Raw genomic sequence first — 18,692 nt, 5'->3', positions numbered from 1 at the left:
CTCATGCCATCTTACGACTACTAGTATTGCTGATAGAGAGGCAGGTTCATAGTAAAGTGCGAGTTAGGTCAATGAACAGCTGAACGAATGGATCACAAGGCTGGGACGAGAAACGGACCTAGGCTGGATTTGGCAGCGGTAGGGCGGGGGGGGGGGGGGAATGGACCCAAACCTTCTGATGCAGCACCGGCCTTCGCTATTCGGCAAACGGTGAGTTTATTGCCTCTGCAGCCAGTCAAGTACAGCATTCCTCAATTCGAGAACATTCGATAACTGAGTGAGGTGTACTGCCATCGATGGCTTGCAGCACGAAGCCCCCTCAGTAAGGTGCGTACTGATTTATGATGTCTTTTTTGTAGCAACATATTTTGGTGCAGTTATAACAAATATATATATATATATATATATATATATATATATATACGTCATCTTAACTAAATTGAACTTAAAACCTTAGTTGGTCTAAAAAAAGCCCAGTCCTTTGAAAGTTTGATAATGTACAATATACATATAATCACATCCGTTATATACCGTCGTCTGAACGTACCGATATTATAATTGTAGAAGACTGAATTCTGGCTCTAATGTTTAGGCAAATTTATATACGTCAAAGTTGAAACGTAGACAGTATGACCACTTTCCCGTGGCGGTCCATTAAATCATATTGTACTAGATTTTGTCAAAATACCGTAGCGTAAAGTCACTCGGCCTTCTTCGCATAAGCCACACATACTGTGAATGATTACTATATATTAACTTTTTGGCCAACTTAAAACTTTTTTATATCCTGCTGAACGAAGGGAAAATACATGTTTTTTGTTTAAGAAAATTATACTTTTGTTGGGAACAATCGAATTTTCCCGAATCAGTTTTTCAGTATCTTGCTGTTTAAGCTGAACTACTGGTTATAGAATAAGCCTACATAAGCCTAAACTATCCTGATGGTTCCGAATTGTATAATGTTGTCACACGAAGTATACACTTGTAACAGATCATTCGTCGCTAATCGAAAATAGAAGTAGAAAAGCACCCTGTAGTACACATGCTGCATGCGGTCGTAGATAATGATTACGTTGACGTAAGACAAATACTGTTTCGTTATGGCCATTATTTCTGCTAGTATTTGAAAAGGCGAACACACGGGTTGCGGGTTTCAGGAATTACGAAACAGAGCTGGTCACAGGCCCTGGTACTTCCTTTTTACTAGGTGAATCCAGACACTTATGAAGTGGATCCGTTACAAGGCCAACGTTATATCTAAGTAAATATATGTATAAGGCGCAAATTGAAAAGTTGTATTTAGCTCTGTATCTGCGGGTCTAGAGGCCGGTAAGGTCTTGTAAAAAATTACACATGATAGAAGTACTTCGGCTATCGCTTGCTTTGAGCAATTTGTGCAGAAAAATGACACTTCAGAAATTTGCTGATGCTTCCGAATGGAAACTGAAAATGAAGGTAAAAGTAGTAATGCATTATGCAAAATGCCTCTTAGGTGTAATGGAGTAATTTAATATATGCGTTTTATGGTTATTCGAGCAAAGAAACGTTTTTCTCTGTCTTAGCTCATTATATAATTAATCATTTAAAAAACGATCAAAAAAAAGAAACTGTCACAGAAATGCGTCACTTTTAAATAAGGTGAGGAATTTGCCATTATAGTATAGTTCTGCTATTATAGCATTAAATATACATTCACGTGTCGAATGCATGACTAACTGCAGGAAAAGATAGGGATTGCGCATAGATTCGTTTCGTTTGACCTTTTCCTTGTCTAATTTTTGTTTTATTGCAGTGGATGATCGAGGGGGCAATAATGGGACGATCTCCGCTAACGAGCCGCGTTCCAAATCGGCCCGTACCTTCTACTCTTCCAAGTGCCCTTCATCGCCCATTAAGGTCCGCTCCGCCAGTAAGTAGCCCGTAAAGAGGCCAAGAGAGATAATGCGATTTGATACAGAAAAACAGAAACATTTCCTCTGAAAGAAACTGAAGGGAGTAAAGCTGTCAGACGCTTTAGCACAAATTTCACTGGAACTCCGTCTGAGTTGACTGGACGTTGAAATGACTACGGATACCGTCATGGCTTAGTGTTTAAACGACAACGAGAGTTGCCGTGATTGAAAAGCGTCCGACTGATTGTTGTTGGTAAGCCATCACGCTTGATCCGTTTGCTCATAACTCCTAGTTTCTATAAAAACTAGAAAGCATAGAATTCAGAGAACGATAAATCAGAGGCAGAGAACGAGCATCGGGATGTAAGTATAAACCTGGCTTGACGATTTCAGGTTGTCTTGCCCCAGCTAGTGTAGGACATTGTTATATCAATGTATACCTGCTACACATGAGAAAGGTGTCTCCATATGAATTTTTTCACGGTCGTCCTGCAGTATCACCACAAGAAATTAGTACAGGCGCCAAGTAACGAAATCATCGTAAAACAATAATGATCTCTCAAGCTCTAATCAGCTGCCATTCGAAAAGCCTATCGTTTCCTACCTGTGCTTGTACGGTATGTTCACAAAAAGACTCCGTACTTTGTGCACCCTTCTAGCCATATTGTTGCTACAACGTTTGAATATCAAAGCCAACAGTGGCTAACAATGGATGGGTGTCTCTTTGGTTTTCCGCTAACAGTCTTCTTACGTTGATGTTCCTGTGTAGATTTATTCTATCTATTTGTGTCATCTGGCTTCCATAGGTTAACACTATTTCCGTTACCGATAACCGGGGTGACTTTTCAAACATCCATAAGCGGTTATTTTGATTGCTAGTTTTTCCTCTCGTTCAGTTTGTCTATTTTGGATTTTAATTGGCTCTTAAATGCAGATTCGGACCGCTTTAGAGAAATAAAAAATTAAATATTTCTATTTGTTTCATTCATCGAGCTTATTTCGCAGTTATTCGACATTGTAGATAAGGGTCATTTCTACTTTGCGAGCTGGTGGTTCCCTTGATCCGCTTCCTAATTTTTTTTAATTTAAGGCTGGATCCATAATAACGAGCAGAGTTTATTATGAGATATACTGAACTTATTACTTTTACGGTAATCGCCGAATATACTGCCTTTGCCGCGCAAACGTATTGGTAATAACTTTAAGACGAATAGTGAGATCAGTGAATACAAGGGTAAATATGCACGTAGAAATGATATTATATCTATCCTAGAACCGTATGGTTCTTATTTCCCACACTCATTTTTCCAATGACGCCAAACACCATTCGATAGCATCGTACTGAGCTCTAACCTCGAACGTCCTAGCTGTACAAAATAACAGTTATATGCTGGGCCAGATGTCTACTCGTTGCGCGTTGTATAAAAACTAGGAAAAGACGCGCATATAGACTACCTTATAGTTAGCACTGAAGTACTTTAGGCACCAGTATGGTACGAGAAGTATTAGTAGCCACGAATCTCTTCGTATACAATAAACTTTGCCGTTGTAGCACGTCTAGTCGCAACAAGTCGCTGTTCGCCCGTCTGTTACTGCCGTCTGCTGCCAACGTGATGAAAGAGAAGGTTTGTTTAACGTCTTTCTGATGCTATCTTCGTTTTACATTTACAAGCAATAATGCGGCGTAACGCGCCGCACCAGGATGCATAGCTCGGAGAGGATGGTGAAGAGCCATACGAAAAGAGGGTCGGTAGGGAAGTCTGGTCAGAGATGACATTCACGGAGAAGTTTTTAAGGAAAAATTCAATAGAGGTCCATTCTACAGGTAGCTCAAACTTCTGTAAGTTTAATGAAGCGGCAAGCCGGGCTACAATCCGAAGTTAGGCCCTGATGAGGGTCGCTTATCGATAGAAGCCCATGGACGTTTTTACGTGGTAGCAGAACTGCTCTACTCAGATCGGAGAGCAGGGTCATCAGGACAGAACACTGGACGAGCCGTTTGGTGAGAGACGTTAGCAATGCCACCACCCTTGATAGCTTCCATACCCACTGTCCCATTCTGCGTATCACTATCAAAACAAGATTCAGCTATCTTGCACCTAAATTGAATCGCAAACGCTGGCAGGACGCGAAGTCGAAAAGATTCCTCCAGCAAAAGCACTCCCAACTTGCTGGTTAGTTGGTTGCCTGCGGTTACCTGCTACGGCGTCTGAATGGGCTCCTGCACGGGTTGGAGAGACAGGCTGCCAGTAGGTATAGTCTAAGTCCCTTCCTCATTCGTCGGCCTTGTTACCCAAAGTAGCGCAAGCTCAAAAGCCTTATTATTGACGATTATTCGGTCAAAACCAGGGGCCTGTTTCTTGCGTGGCAATATGCGACATATTCGTACAATTGAGCTATCGATAATTAGGAAATTCAGGTACAAGTTTTCCGGTTCAGTGTTTACGGACTTCGAACTCCGAACGTTTCAAAATAGCATCATGGCTCTGGAATCACTACGCTAAGCAATCGCTACGTTAATTTGAAGAATTTCAAGAAAGGCAATGATCCTCATTGACGACGAGTTTAGCTTCCCACGCGCACCCATTCCCTTGCTTGTTGTCTACGTATACCGTCTTGTACGGTATTGTACAGCCTACAGTAGCAATACGGCTTCAAAGCTTGATTCATTGATTAGACCGAATGTGATTCTATAGTTTTGTCGCAGAGTTTCGTCATGTTACGATAGACTAGTAGTAGCGGAAAGGCAAATTGCAGATCACACTTCTGCCTTTCATTTGCGTCCACAGTTTGGACGGCGTTGCGGTCTGTTAATTTAATTGCTTGGCAGCACCTCGTCGGACGAAACGAGGTATTGATTGCATTCGTTATTGATCCTTGGTCCGCTAGAATACTATGAAGCTATTATCTGTGTACCACTGCTATGGTTACGACATTAGTTTCGTATTGCATTACTGCAATTCATTATCACGATAGCTAGTACAGTTTGGATATGATCTTGCCGTACTTATAAATTTTCGTAGCAAACCTTGCTCGGCCAGTCTGAATGGAAACATAAAGGTTACTAGAAGATTTTAGGCGAGGACGGTTAAGAAACGAGCAGATTCGTGTGCTTCATATTCAGTACTAGCGTTTGCACTCCTATGTTTCTACCAGTCAACGACGAAGGTGCGCACACATAGACAGATATGACAGCCACTTGTAGTAGTCATTCGCTATCGACTGAAGGATGTTTCATCGGTCGAACTGGCAGGTCTGCATACCCAGAGCTTCACGATGATTGAACCGGGTCTATTCTATTCATTGGCCGAACCATTTGTTAATCAGTGCAGTATTGTACCATACGAATACAGGGGGCATTGTCATCATATCCTGTGATACACTAAAAATTTTCTCTCTTCCGGAGAAAAACAAATTTTTTCAAATTACATCGTTTAGTAGACGCCCGAATTATATCAATGTGTACTGCGGATTAGGCTAGCGTGAATCTCCAAACCGAACATCTTTGTCCAGCTGTGACAGACTTTAATGAGCTATTTGTTGATACATTCATACGTTTATCCACCATTTTTGCTACTAAAGGGATAGCTGTTCAATTTAAAACAAAATAGCAAATAATAATAATAATAATAATAAAAAAACAATGCGTCCTTTCGCCAGTTGAACGAAAATGATCTATTATTTAATCTTCTTCAGCTGGGCTAATCCCTATCAAAATTTTTTTTTATTTGCAATCGACGATCCACGTTATTGCCAGCTTTCAAGCTGCCTCTGAAAGGTCCGGGAGAATTTTTCGTAAAGTATACCGAAAGATCCTCAATAGTCCTTAGATCTAAAGGGCTCAAAAGTTAATCAAAATTACTTTGAAGCGATTTTCATGAATATACACATCTGGATTTTTGATATAGAAAATAAAAAAATGTCAGTTTTACATTGGGTCGTTCAGACAAACTCCAGACAAAGCTGGTCTCGTTGAGACTTTTTGCGCATTTCTGCGTCTCTAAAACCTTTTAGCCGTTTCGAGTGCTTGCATTTTTAGAAGCCCAAAATTTATTTCCGCTCGAACTTCTCGTATGTAGCATATTTGGGTGATACCAATATCGTTTAACGCACGACTACTACAAAAAAGTTATTTACGGATTAAACAAGGAACATATTGAATAGCTGGCCTTATGTTTTATATATATATATACGGACGTTTTGGCGAGGCACGCACGGCAAACGGTCCTATGCGCAAGCCAGTCGGGCAGTGATTTCTCAACTTATCTATGAATATACGGATAAGGGCAATCGACCAAAGCTTATGTCGTTTTTGGACAGTTAGGCACGTCTTTGAAAAATTAGGTACGGCTAGAAGCAGTAGTAGTTGCCACGGCAGCCACGACGTTGTTATCGGAGGGCAAGGTATGCACCACGAACGGCCTTAAATGCCGATCCGTCGGTGCATGTTAGTTTAGTAGAAGCAACGGCATGTAGATGCAGTGCTCTGTCTCGTTATGCTATGGGCAGTACGTGCGCTCTCGTGCTATTATTGGTGTCTTCTGCTGTAGATTATCTACTAGTTAGTGCTAGCATTTCTGTGTCGGCCTATGACAGAGCCCATCCACTATGGCTTCTGAATGTCCTGCATGGTCCAGGCTAAATGTGTGTGTCAAGTTCACAAACTGTAACACCAATGAACTGACGCCTGGGAAACACAAATGATAGAAATTCTCTTGGCATCCCCGCCCCAGGCCTACCTTATAAGCCCCGCTCCCACTGTCCACCCCTTGACGCTTGTGCTTCGTCTCTTGCTGTTACCACCACCAACACTCGCTGCTACTACAGTGACAGGATTTGCCCACAGTTTCCGTCCCTATTGTTTTTCTTTCTGTGCAGCTGGAGTGCCACTTAAGATATCAATGATGCCATGCTCTCGGTGACGCTGTGACTGTTTCCAGCCAGCGTAGAAACTGCAACAACGCCAAGGGCAGCAGCGTCGACAGCATGACCAAAGCGAACGTTGTACATCGACAGCGCCAGTACTAGTAACGTAACAAAGGGTTTCAAATGGATGCTCGTATGTACGCTGCATCTGGAATCTTCATCCCTATTCGTATAACACAATTTCTACGCCTGAATAAGTATAAAAAAGGTACCTGTGTCTATTCCAGAAACTTCCCTTGCATTCTAGCGCTAGATAGTCTTGAGACATATATATTCTAGTAGAATCCTCCCATAGGCTCCCAAGTGTAAGTTTAAGCGACGTGCCGTCTTTTTTGTGATCGCCAGGATAGCTAGCTAATCAGAGGAGAGGACAAGTAGCCTAGTCTTCACTAAGGAATTGTTCTGCGGCTAATTCTTTCTTGAGTCAAGATCGGACGCGCAGTAGTGATAGTAATAGTTCTCGTTTTTCTTTATTGGCTTTTCGATTCAACGCAGGACGACGCGATCCTATTGTGAGTAGCAGCGTTAAGAACAGCAATAGCAGTCCGTTACAGTCATGGCCGTAGCAGTCTACAAGAGTGGGGCAGGATAGGCTGTTCTGTAATGTTTATCTAGTGTGTATAAGTAGTTCTGTTTCGTTTACTGATCCTGTTACAGCGGTGGTCCGTTACCGGCGGCACGTCTTTAGTTTCGCTTCTCCTTACGCCAATGCTGCTTCAGTTTCTGCTGCGTTTGCATTGCGACTTAGTGTACGAGAAAGAATGCTCCGGCTGTCGGTGCTTGCCGGAGTCAGCACGTTCCGTTCCTATCATACTCCCCAATGATGGCAGCGACATCAGAGCTTGGCTCGACAGCATGAAACCTCAAAGGATCAGATCAAATTGCATAGGCCGCAGGACGCAGGCAGCCAACACTACCGTAAATAAAGGCACTTTCCTGACGGCGAGCTAGTGCTGCTGCCATTTTCCAGCTTAGCACCGTTCCAACTATGTCGTCCCGGTGAAGGTCTTGGATTTTTACCGTCGCTGGCTTGCTTTTTTCTTCTGCTTAGGGATAATTTCATTGGCGATTCCGGCGCAGCTGGCTGATGTATGTAATGGTTCTACGGCAATAGCTAAATATGCGGCTATACTTCCCCACATACTTCGTCCTGGCGATACAATCGCTAGCAAAGGAAAAACTTTTTCGTGTGCTAGAGAGGACGTATCCGCTCTATTCACGCTGCAGCGTATAACCTTGTAATGATGAGAGGACGAAAATACCGAAGAACTGCCCCTGTCTCTTGTTTGTTATGGCTAGAATCGGTCTTCACGGGCCAAGTGTCGGTTATGGATTTCCTCTAAGGCTTCGTTTTTTAGTCTCATATCTGCCCCCTTCTCACTAGTTCTCTCTCCTTGTAGCATTAGTCATGCTACTAGAGTTATTTCTCCTTAGCATCATCAACATTGTCTCGGTAAAGGGCCGACCCAGCCGCCTTTCTAGCCGGACGATTCCGTCTTGTCATCTTTCGTTTACAAACGAGTGGTTCACTTTCCCCCTAGGACCTTTACCGTTTGTGACTTTAGCCGTGTTATTTCGTCCATGGCGTCGCTGCCAGGCCGCATCTAGCGTGTCCTGCCTTTCCTCTAATGGCTGTAATTATAGGGGGCAAGGCCAGGTCGCAGGAAGATGAGAAGCCACACGGTGCAGAGCACTTTACCTGGTTTACACTATGAAAAATTATAGTATGATAATTCGCTTGGTTACGTCTAGGAACTTCTCATTGGAGTACCCATACATATGTACATATTCTAATTAACGATTACTCATCCTGCGACTGTAGTTTTGCAGATCGTTAAGTTACCCGATGGCACGGAGGAAGCAGTGGTTAAACGGACGCCGGAGGAGAAGCACCGCTCACCATACACGCTCTCACTCAACAGGTACGTGCCAAAAGCCCCGTTACATACATACGCACAAATCACTACCAATTTACTGCCCTCATTGCAATGACAGGCAGAGAACTAGACTTTTAATAATAAAAATGGTAGTCAACTCCTTATTAGTAGATAATATGATGCTCATAAAGATGATGCAAAACTTGAGGAAGGGGTTCAAGATGAACCCAGCTGAAGCTGTCTTAAACAATTTTCATGGAGCAAAATACATGATGTATGTATGCTGAGCGCTAATTTGCATCAAGCAGTGGATCAAAAGCTAACGCTCAATGATAATTGATTAAGTAGAAATGTCTAGGGAAGTCCAAATTACGAACAAAGTCTAGCCGTTGCCCCTTGTTGGCAGTATACGAATATTCAGCGGTAGGATTTACTGGACATTCAGAATGTATTTTTTTTTATCCACAATCCTTTAGACATCCTTAAGCAAGCATTGTTCCTTCGTTGAATTTCGTTGCTTTTGTTGGCTTGCTATTTGCAATATAAACTTCAAAAAAAAATTAGAAAACGACCGGCTGTTTACCTAAACAAGTCTAAAGTGATAAATTCTCCTATTAGTTTAGGCATAACAACTATTGGCTCCGGAATAAAATACTCCCATTACTCATAACGTGTTTGAATTTTCATTTTATCAACTAGAAGGTATGTGGACGTTTAAAAGAGATAGTTGCCTTTATCGAAACGGTAATTCTCTTCCTGCAAGGTTCAATTCAGTGAAGTCGTTGGCCATAGAACAGCGAGGCCTTCTTGAGCCTATCGGCTTTATTTGTCATATAGCGAAGTTTGGCTTGAGGGCAAGGAAACATGCGTGTTAGACTGTTCTGATGATCACCTTCCATAAGCCAGTGGGTTAATCGCCTCAGCCTCCAGCTTTCGACCTTCGACTCTCTGCGAGTGCCTGAAGTTTTGGTCGATGCCTGCTGGCAGAGAACACCCGACAAGGCAAACAAACTGCGTATGCCAGTGACGATATGTAGCCGCATCTATCATTTTCTATCTAACGTGGCTCCTTCTAAACGCAGCTAAAATGTACCTTGCTTATGCTGTCTTTGAATAACGTGATCATCTGTGATCACGAGCGATTAATTTCTATATATTCTGTCAAAATGCCTGTATATTCAATAAAAACGAATATCTTAAAAATGTTTGAGAACAAAGTTTCGCAGCCGGACTTGAATTAGTATCGAATCAGGCGGTCGAGTTCTGGTGTCAGAAGTACCTTTTCCAAAGAGTAAACTCAAGATGTGCACTTCCTTGAGCTCTACTACTAGTTACATTAGCGTAACAGTACAACTACTGATAAACAAATAGGTCTTAAGAAATAAACGTACAACTACAAGGACTGCTTCGGTTTATTTGCGTCCTCGCGAGTCTAAACTATAGGGTTTGCGGTTGAAGTTAGACAGTCAAAGTTTTTAACGCTGCCACTATACCATTTCGGTTCGTGTCACATTCTAAGGCTGGATATGACTATTAATCAGCGACCCCCCATAATTAGTCAAAGTTTTTAAGGAAAAGTAAATAGTGCTATCAAGATCAAGTACGTTTCATACAGTTCGGCCATTTGTATAAACATTTATTAAAACAACTTATTTATTACTTATGACACATATCTATTCCTGCTAAAGTATGCACGTGGGTTGTCAACACGCATTTTTCAATATAGCGGTATAGCCTGTGAGGCTCAAAGGTAGACCCCGAAGGCCGTTTCCTGTTACATTGTTGTCCCAATCTGATATCGCTGCTGCGCATTGCTGCTGCGTTACTAGTAACACTGGTCATTTTCATCCTTCTGCTATTGTTCTTTTATTTTATTCATATGCGTGTTATCCTTTGCTTTGTTGACGATACCTATTTGACGGTTCACGCGTTAGCTAATGACTGATCGGCGTGCAGACGAAACCAAAAAGGCCGCTTTTGCCTGGTTTCGTCGGTCTTCATTGCAAGCCGACATTTACGGGTCTGCTTTATGGCATACAATGCAGGAAGGTTGTTATTATTATAGACCACTTGAGTCTGCTGGAAAAAAGCCAGCTTCTTTTTGAACGTCGAAAGGTAGCAACGATCGCTGGTTACTTTGACTCCATTGGTTTCCGTCTCTTTCCTTAATTTCCCGTTGTCATCATTATTCTCTAATAGAAATACTTTTCTGCACTTTTCGGTATTAGACATGTTTATTTTAGCATACGCAGCGCTTCTATAACAATCCTCGGATGTTTTTGGCGTCCGTCATTTTTTGCTCGTATTGACTTCTCTACACTGATTCCTTTCGAGCCCTACGCTCTCTTAGGCTGTCAAGTCGTTGTGTTCTGGTTTGGTTTTTTTGTTTCTGTCAGTATTTCTTCTCTTTACTCCTTTTTCTTTCGTTATTCCCTTCCCAAGCGTGCCACGAAGATAAAGCTTGCTGATGCCAGACAGCGTCATCTTGAAGAACGACAGCTCCTCTTCTACACAAACTGGTATCCGCCGATCGGGTCTCTGACTGCTGCGACAAAGGGCCAGCCCGGTTTTACTTCGGTCTATTTTTTACATTTTCAACCCATTTATGCCTCCTTCCGCATATTCTAAATAGGTCTGTCACGTCTTTCATGTTCTGGTGAGGGTATCCAGCGTAAGCCAGCACGTAAGGAATTATCTCAACAGAGAAGCGTCAGGGCCATAGTCTATTTCGGGCTATCAGCTTATCGCCTTTTCATTCCGCTTTTACGTTCGGTTGCTGGAAGACAGGTCCTCAAACCCTTTAGCCGTTTTTTTTTTCGGTTATTCCTACAATCTTTTCCACTCTTTTCCATTCTATGAATGTATGTCTGGCGAATGACATCAAGCAGCGATGACTTTTCTGTGCAGTTTCCTCGAGTGCGGGTTGCCACTGCTGCCGACTTGGGAATACAAAAGTTCGTCTCGACCGATTTAACCTCAAACAAGCAAACACGTAACGAAGAACAAAATAAGGGTAAGGCGTAATTCGTTATAGTGATCGTTGTTTGCTACATCTATTCTCCGCTACTCAAGCAGAACGGAAAGTTTCACACCGGCAATTTTTCTTTCTTATACCTTGCGCATTTTGTGGTCAGCAGACAAAAAAATCGTTCCTTCGTCTTCCTTTGCTCCATTGGCAGCGCGCCTTTCTACAGTTTATAACTTTGGAAAGACTATACAGAAGTGCTGTCAGATCGTTTGGGCTACGTTTCAAGCACATATTAATTTAGGGACTGAAGGCAAATTTTATTAACACATTGGTCCAGAGGATATTCTTTTAGGTTCTTTTACCAATTGCGGATCTACCTGACTGTCAATAAAATTCATTCAACTATTCGAATTGAAACGCTGTTGATATATGGGATAATGAAGTATCTCCACTTTCAAATGCCAGACGTTTTTCTCTGTGTTTGTTCAAAACGCAACCTATCCTTACAATAGATTTCGCAATTATAGTTACCACTATCAAAAGCCTAGATTAAGCATGATCTCTAAACGGTTGCTAATCCGATTGTTGTGCTTGCCAACGAGATTCCATTGGATTTAGTTTCTTCAAATCTCTTTTACTAACTTATGAATAAATGGGTTTGACCCATCAGCATTCAAAGAGGTATACATTTGGTATTGTTTTTTTTTTTAACATTTTCGCTTTTGTACTGTACAGCTGAATGTGTGTTCGAGTACTACGTGTTAATTCTTCACATCTTTTGTACATTCAATGAAAAATCTGCTCTTAATTTTATGCTGTTTTGAGATCCGTTCCAAATTGATTAGTTAGTAAGCATCTCTAGAGGCTAGCAGTCGCGTGTGTATGCCGACTGATGTTCTCTGTCCTCCCGGATATAAAAATATAGGATGCACTCACAGCCTTTACGACCCTGTTTTGTAAAGGTTTACGTGCTTTTTCCAGCTGTCTCAACGTCAACGGTGTTTTACTATTAACATCGATTGAAGATGTCGTTGGTCTCTTTACCGTCTCCATGTGTTATTTATAAGCTTTTTTTTAGCAGCACATCGTTGTATTCCGCTACAAGGTCGAGGTTCTGGAAGCCCGAATACGATAAGTTATTTAGTTGCCGCGCAACGAGCGGTCCCTCAGGAGCATCTTGCACACCGACTTTGGCTTGATTAGAAATCTGTGGACCATGGGGACTATTGTTGAAAACGCCTTCTAACAGGGGCCGGGCAAGTGAGAGACACAGAAAGTAGAAGGAAGGTAGGTCCAGGAAGAATAATTAGTCTTTATGCTTACAGGATAGTGAGTTCTGTTATCATGACAAAACGATATCAGATCACAGATGTTAGTTGCGTACCTTTTGCTCTGACCCTATCTGGAGGACATGCAGCCTACAAGTTGAAGTTTTTGTCCAGAGGACATAACAGTTACTGTGGTGCCGATGATAAAGTTGCGTCGGTCTCTTTTTAGAGCAGCCTGCTTTTTCCCTGCGGGGCGGTTTCTTTCCCCCATAACATGTGTCACGCGTACTCGTATGGTTGCTTCCATTGCTACAGCAGAGCTCATTTCGCAGATATTTACTTGACCATTAATACGATCCATGCGCAAAGCTATATTGTTTTGGCCTGCTCTCTTGTCCACGAATACGCTTTAGAAAGCCTATGCATGCGTTCGCGGGTCAAACCGAAACTTTAACTCTTGTAAACGTCCTTGTGGTGGTTTCAATTAAGCGGATTTTTTATACTGATTACTAACCAGGCGTTGCATGGAAGACTACGAGTTTTTCTATGTTGCATCTCAATGATAATTTGCGGTAAGATGCGTGAAACCTTGGTCCAAAGAATGTTGAAGCTAACAGGAACATTAATAGGCCACTGAAGTGGACGATTGGCTACCGAAAAGTTTTTCTAGAGCTCACGACGGCCATACGATGATATAGAGAATATGGACCGAAATCTTGCCTTGTCAGCAAAAAAAAAACGGAAATAACAGGGGATGGGCTTTAGAGCTGAGAGTAGCTTACGGCGAAGGCGTCCGTTTAGGCCAGCGATGCTTCTCACGCTCCTTTCCATTCCAAGACATGACTGTTACCAGTTTGGGAATTAATTACTTCGAAAGGCGTTACCTAATAAGTTATGAGTTGCAATCTTAAGCGAACTGCTCTCACGTCGATTCCCCGTGGCTTCTTATGCTCACAACTACCACGCAAGCATTCACTTAGCCATACCTGCTTTGACGGTTTTGTGTCCTTTGGACCGCCGACTGCTTGGGACACCGCCGCTTTCATAGCTCAGGACATCTTCTCTTCTTCTCCTCGTTTTTTGCCACACCCTGACCTGTCAGCTTTATACAATTCTATGCTGCAAATATGTAGCAAGCATGAGGCTCACTGACTGATTATTGTTACCAATGTAGCGCACCAAGATGAGTTGTTTATCATACCATATAAGGCGGTAGCAGGGTTTGTGTCACTCGTAATGTTCTCTAATCAAGTTTCGTGAAGGATTTTCCATCATTGTGAGCCGCTCGTCTGCTCGGTTTGTCTTAGCATTCCACTCAAAGTATCTGAATGGCGGCTGTTTGCTCAGTGGAAGGGTTGCAATATTTATATGACTTCCGCGGTTGACCGGCGGCAATGGGAGGATTATACGTTCCGATACCCCTAATTGGACTAGAGCTTACCTCGGAAGTTTTGCGATGGCCATAATTGCCGAGGACTTTGGGGAAGCTGTAGAAGAACAGAGCAATCAGAAGGGCCGGAGTGGTCGGTAGGATTCTGGCTTTGTTTACTGTCGTTCGTTTAGAAGGACGAGGGAGAGGAAAGCAGTCCCTCCTACATTAGTCTGTTTTCTACGGCGCCGTTGATTTTAAATCCGGCCGCTTGAGGTGCGTCTGTTTGTGACAAATCGAGCGGTTACGGAAAGTCGGGACCATAAGGCGTTCATCCACGCGTATGGTGTTGAATCAGGTGCAGCCGGCAACCTCGAAGCGATTCATAGTGGATTGAGAGGCAAAGGGCCCTGCTTACCACGCACCTCCCCCTGTTTGTCGCCACGGCCTTTTTGATCCCTGGGAATTGAAATGTCATCCTGCTCATAGCGTATGCATGATTCGCTACTTTGGAAAGAGGGCACCCTATTAGAAGCAAGCGTTGAAGTGCGAGCGGTGAAGTCCACTCTAACTAAATAACTAGGCGTACGGCAGCTGCCGACAGGCACTGTTGTTTGTTTTTTACTAAGTGGCCGAGACTGAGCCTTTCTACCCACCAAAGTGATCAATGCTTACCTTCTAAGCGTTGCATAGATCTTAAGAGATTCATTATTAGCCCCTCCTTCATATATGAATGCGGCAAGTGCTCACTTGTAAAGTAGATACAAGGAATGTACGCAAACATGTGTGATCCATAGTGTGTTGGTGGGAAGTACTTGAGTAAGCATGAATTTATCGGAAGACATGTTCAATATCTGTATAACTTAACAAAGTATGGAGGAACATACAAGTTATTTGGATGGCAAAACGATGTAAATAGCTTCTAAATGATACAAAGAAATGCATTGTTATACTTAATTTCGCGGTAGATAGCTTGTTTGAGGAAATCAACGGTAGGATACGCCATTTAGCCACATCTTCAAGACTTCGAAAAAATTAAAATCAGGCGAACTTAGATCTTGAGCATTGGCCCTTTCGTTTCTGGGCAATATATCATAATAACAAATGCTCCCTATATCCATCACGAGTACGAGCATTACTTCATGCCCAAATCTATACGCTCCTGCTAGACTCTGTTGTTGCATATACGAGTAGACGTGACAAACTAAGAAACCAGGCAGTAATGTTCCCTTGCCGAGTTCATTTGTTGGTAATATAACAGTGGCAATTGCTCGTACCGCTTTTAAAGTGTTCTTGTTTTTGCTAAAATCTTATGACACGTACCACTTCCCCCCCCCCGCCTGGCGAGGAACTTCACACTGAGCCCACAGTGAGTGCATTATACGTAATCTGTCTTGCCCAGAAGCCTTTGCGACCCACCAGATAGTTCTTTCATTCGAGGTTCCGAGGATATAGTAGCTTTTCCCGCCGTCTTTAACCTCATCATTTTTGTATTGAATCGGTAACGGTTGTTTCGTTAAAGGCCGCCTTGCTCGCTACTCTAGTTGACAACTGTATAAACTCTCTCAGCTGCGACTCCAGTCATGGTGCATCGGTTTTCCGCATTCAACAATATAATTGTCTCTAACCTTATTATTTTCTGATGGTACCCAATCAGTTTATGATTAGCTTGGTATGAATATTTATGATGTCCTGTATGCTAGTTTGAAAGCTAACGAAAGGCAGTTCCTTAGTAAATAAATCTAACAGTTTTTTCGGCAACGTTTATACCACGCAACCCGAATGGGTTGCTAGGCCAAAAAGATTATATATAGCTTTCATGCCATATACTCTAATGACGTGTTTCTGGGGTGATTAAACTGACCAAAGATTTTTCCAGTAAACGCTAAATAAGTTTCTAAACAGAAATAGGGGCAATAACATGTAGTCATATAGTACAATGCGATAATAAAAACACTAAAAAAAAACTTTATGCGTTTGTGTGTGGCAATATTTTTTGCATATTCACAATCGTTCTCGGGGATTACATCAGATGCAACCTACATCAATGTCCAGCGATACTGGATGAATGTGGTTTACAGGTTATCTGTTACCGATACAACCACATCGTCGAAATTGACAATATGTCACAAATGAAGATGCTCTATGCGCTGGACCTTACGGCCAACCATATTAATCGGCTGACAAATCTGTACACCTTTACAAACCTCAAAGTGCTCGTTGTTGCTCAAAATAGGTAAGTGTCTCTACTACCTGCAGCAGCATATTGTAATTAGTTACACCAAATCTCCTATATTATTCAGCAGCACTGCATGCCATTATATTGTTACTAAATTCTAGGTCATCAATCAAATGAACACTTTTACATCGTGACTGTGGCCATCGCCCCTGAGCTGGAGCTGCGGTCACAATCGCAAACCTTTTCCGCTTCCTCAGTGATCCTAGGGAATAGAACTATCTCGACTCCTATCAGTTTAGCATGCATGATTCCCGGTTCGACCTGAATGCTATAATTATCTACTGATTGCCTGGTGCTCTGTTTCTGACGAATTTCCCAAAATACCCTTAAGACAGGCTGGGGTGTAATCGCTAACAGCGGGACCACTGGGAGACGCTTAGGGACGCCGTCGCCTTGGAAAACAATGCCGAGCAGGGAGCTGAAATTTGCTTCAAGTTCTCCATGATAGTACGATTGCGTTAGAACTTGCCGTGTGAATTAAGTGACTCGCATATAATAGTAATAGTAAATCTACAAAGGAACAATTCAAGTTAAATAGTCAGTGTTGAATTCGTATCTCTGCAAAACGAGCTCATATGTCACAGTATGGCACAAGTTTGTATGGTTTGTTGATCACAACTATAATCGATTTCTAAATTCGCTAGCGCTCTGTGCAAAAGGAGATAATTGAATAGAGGTCGGCCCAGCTTTATACTGGCACTTCAGTTGGTCTTCTTCAGCAGGTGGCGGTTTCTAATCAGTCAAAACAGTTGGAAAGTTATATAGGCATCACTCTTGCATGGCGAGAACATCTGTTTAGACCCCCCAATAAAGCAAAACTATTTTGTGCCAATAATATAGGAGCATCGGTAAAACGCAGTGTGCTGCTAAATGTTGGCTTTTTCTTAGGATGACCTTACACTTAACGACGACACTCCGTTTGCTGGTAGAGGAAATGTACTCTTTTGGCAAGTGACTGAAATTTATTTCTATCATATATTAAATCTTCTAAAAAATATATTTACACTTTTAATTATTTACATATAATTAATAGTTAAATTGCTAACGAATCTACATGAAATACAGCCGTATTATCAAAATAATTACCGTTCTGACTAGTATATTAATAACTGTGGGCTATCGCCCAACAAATTTCAAGAAACATCTAATTCGGAGTTCTAGGACACTCTTGCTCAACTGCGCTTTTCAGACGTTCCAGCTTTCTAGAGTTGATTTCATCTTTAATGTACCCCCACAAGAAAAGTCAATTAACGACAGGTCTAGGAAACGGGCACGGTCTTTTATAGGATTTTTGGAAGATCCTCATCGAGATATGCCCTTACGTCGCAACGATACTACGCAGGTGCTCCATTCTATCGGAAGCAAAGTACGCCATTTTCACAGAAGACCACCCGAATGCGTAATAAAATAGATTTATGCAGTTCCCATTTACAGTGTCTTAAATTATAATGGACACTTAATTTTCTAATGCCAAGCTCACAGCTTGATTGTTCTACAGATTTCTACGATGTTTTGCTGTAGCTTTCTCCTACTCCATCTCGTTACTGGTAAAGCTTGTTGATGATTTTTCGCCTTCCGGGACGATTAGGATTTAGCTTTTTCGAAATGGTTTCATCTGTTTCAAACCAACTCTATTCATCGTCAATTTCGACGCTCGCAAAGAAAGAAACAGGAGGCCCTATTTTTTTTCATCCACTAAGTCAACGTCAGGAGCAAACAGATAGCTTTCAATTGTTTCCCTCCCTCGCGCTTTCTCGTTAGCCGTAATTGAAAATAAGCGATACAGTATCAGTAGGCCACATGGCGGCTTATATACTTTATATTATAATGCCATGGGCCTTCACTGATCTAGGATGTGTGTACGCTACACGAGTCTGCAGGCCCAGTAAGTAACGTTTAGAGGACAACTTGCTCTCTTTAAGGCCCTGGATTGACTTGCACTGGGCATGACCTACCAGAGCCACAAGATCCACAGCCTGCAGATTGTGGCTTGCAGGTTCGCGGTATCCGTTGCTTGTATATACGCGATAAATGGGCATTGGGCGTCGTCGTTCTTCAGATTAGTGCGAATCTTCTGTGGTCCCACAGCTTACATGATACCTTCGACTAGCGGGAATCGAGCTTTCTCCAACATTTTGTGATCCTGTCGCTGC

General features: G+C 42.2%; 1 protein-coding gene across 10 annotated transcripts in view; it reads left to right on the top strand.

Annotated features, from left to right (window-relative positions):
* LOC111263617 (uncharacterized) overlaps window positions 1-18,692 on the top strand; it is an 87,783-nt gene that overhangs the window by 21,540 nt on the left and 47,551 nt on the right. For 8 of the 10 annotated variants that reach the window (XM_086969721.1, XM_022838863.2, XM_086969719.1 and 5 more), the window contains 3 exons: window positions 1,793-1,909; window positions 8,641-8,740; window positions 16,333-16,536. In XM_086969721.1, coding sequence (XP_086825847.1) covers window positions 1,793-1,909; window positions 8,641-8,740; window positions 16,333-16,536 — 421 coding nt within the window. The remainder of the gene's footprint in view (window positions 1-1,792; window positions 1,910-8,640; window positions 8,741-16,332; window positions 16,537-18,692) is intronic. The other 2 variants (XM_086969720.1, XM_086969722.1) reach the window with 2 other exon arrangements.

The sequence above is a fragment of the Varroa jacobsoni genome, unplaced genomic scaffold (assembly GCF_002532875.2).
Source record: "Varroa jacobsoni isolate VJ856 unplaced genomic scaffold, vjacob_1.0 scaffold_778, whole genome shotgun sequence".
Lineage (NCBI taxonomy): Eukaryota > Metazoa > Arthropoda > Arachnida > Mesostigmata > Varroidae > Varroa > Varroa jacobsoni.
The sequence above is the reverse complement of the archived record's forward strand: the minus strand, read 5'-3'. Positions and strand labels throughout refer to the sequence as shown.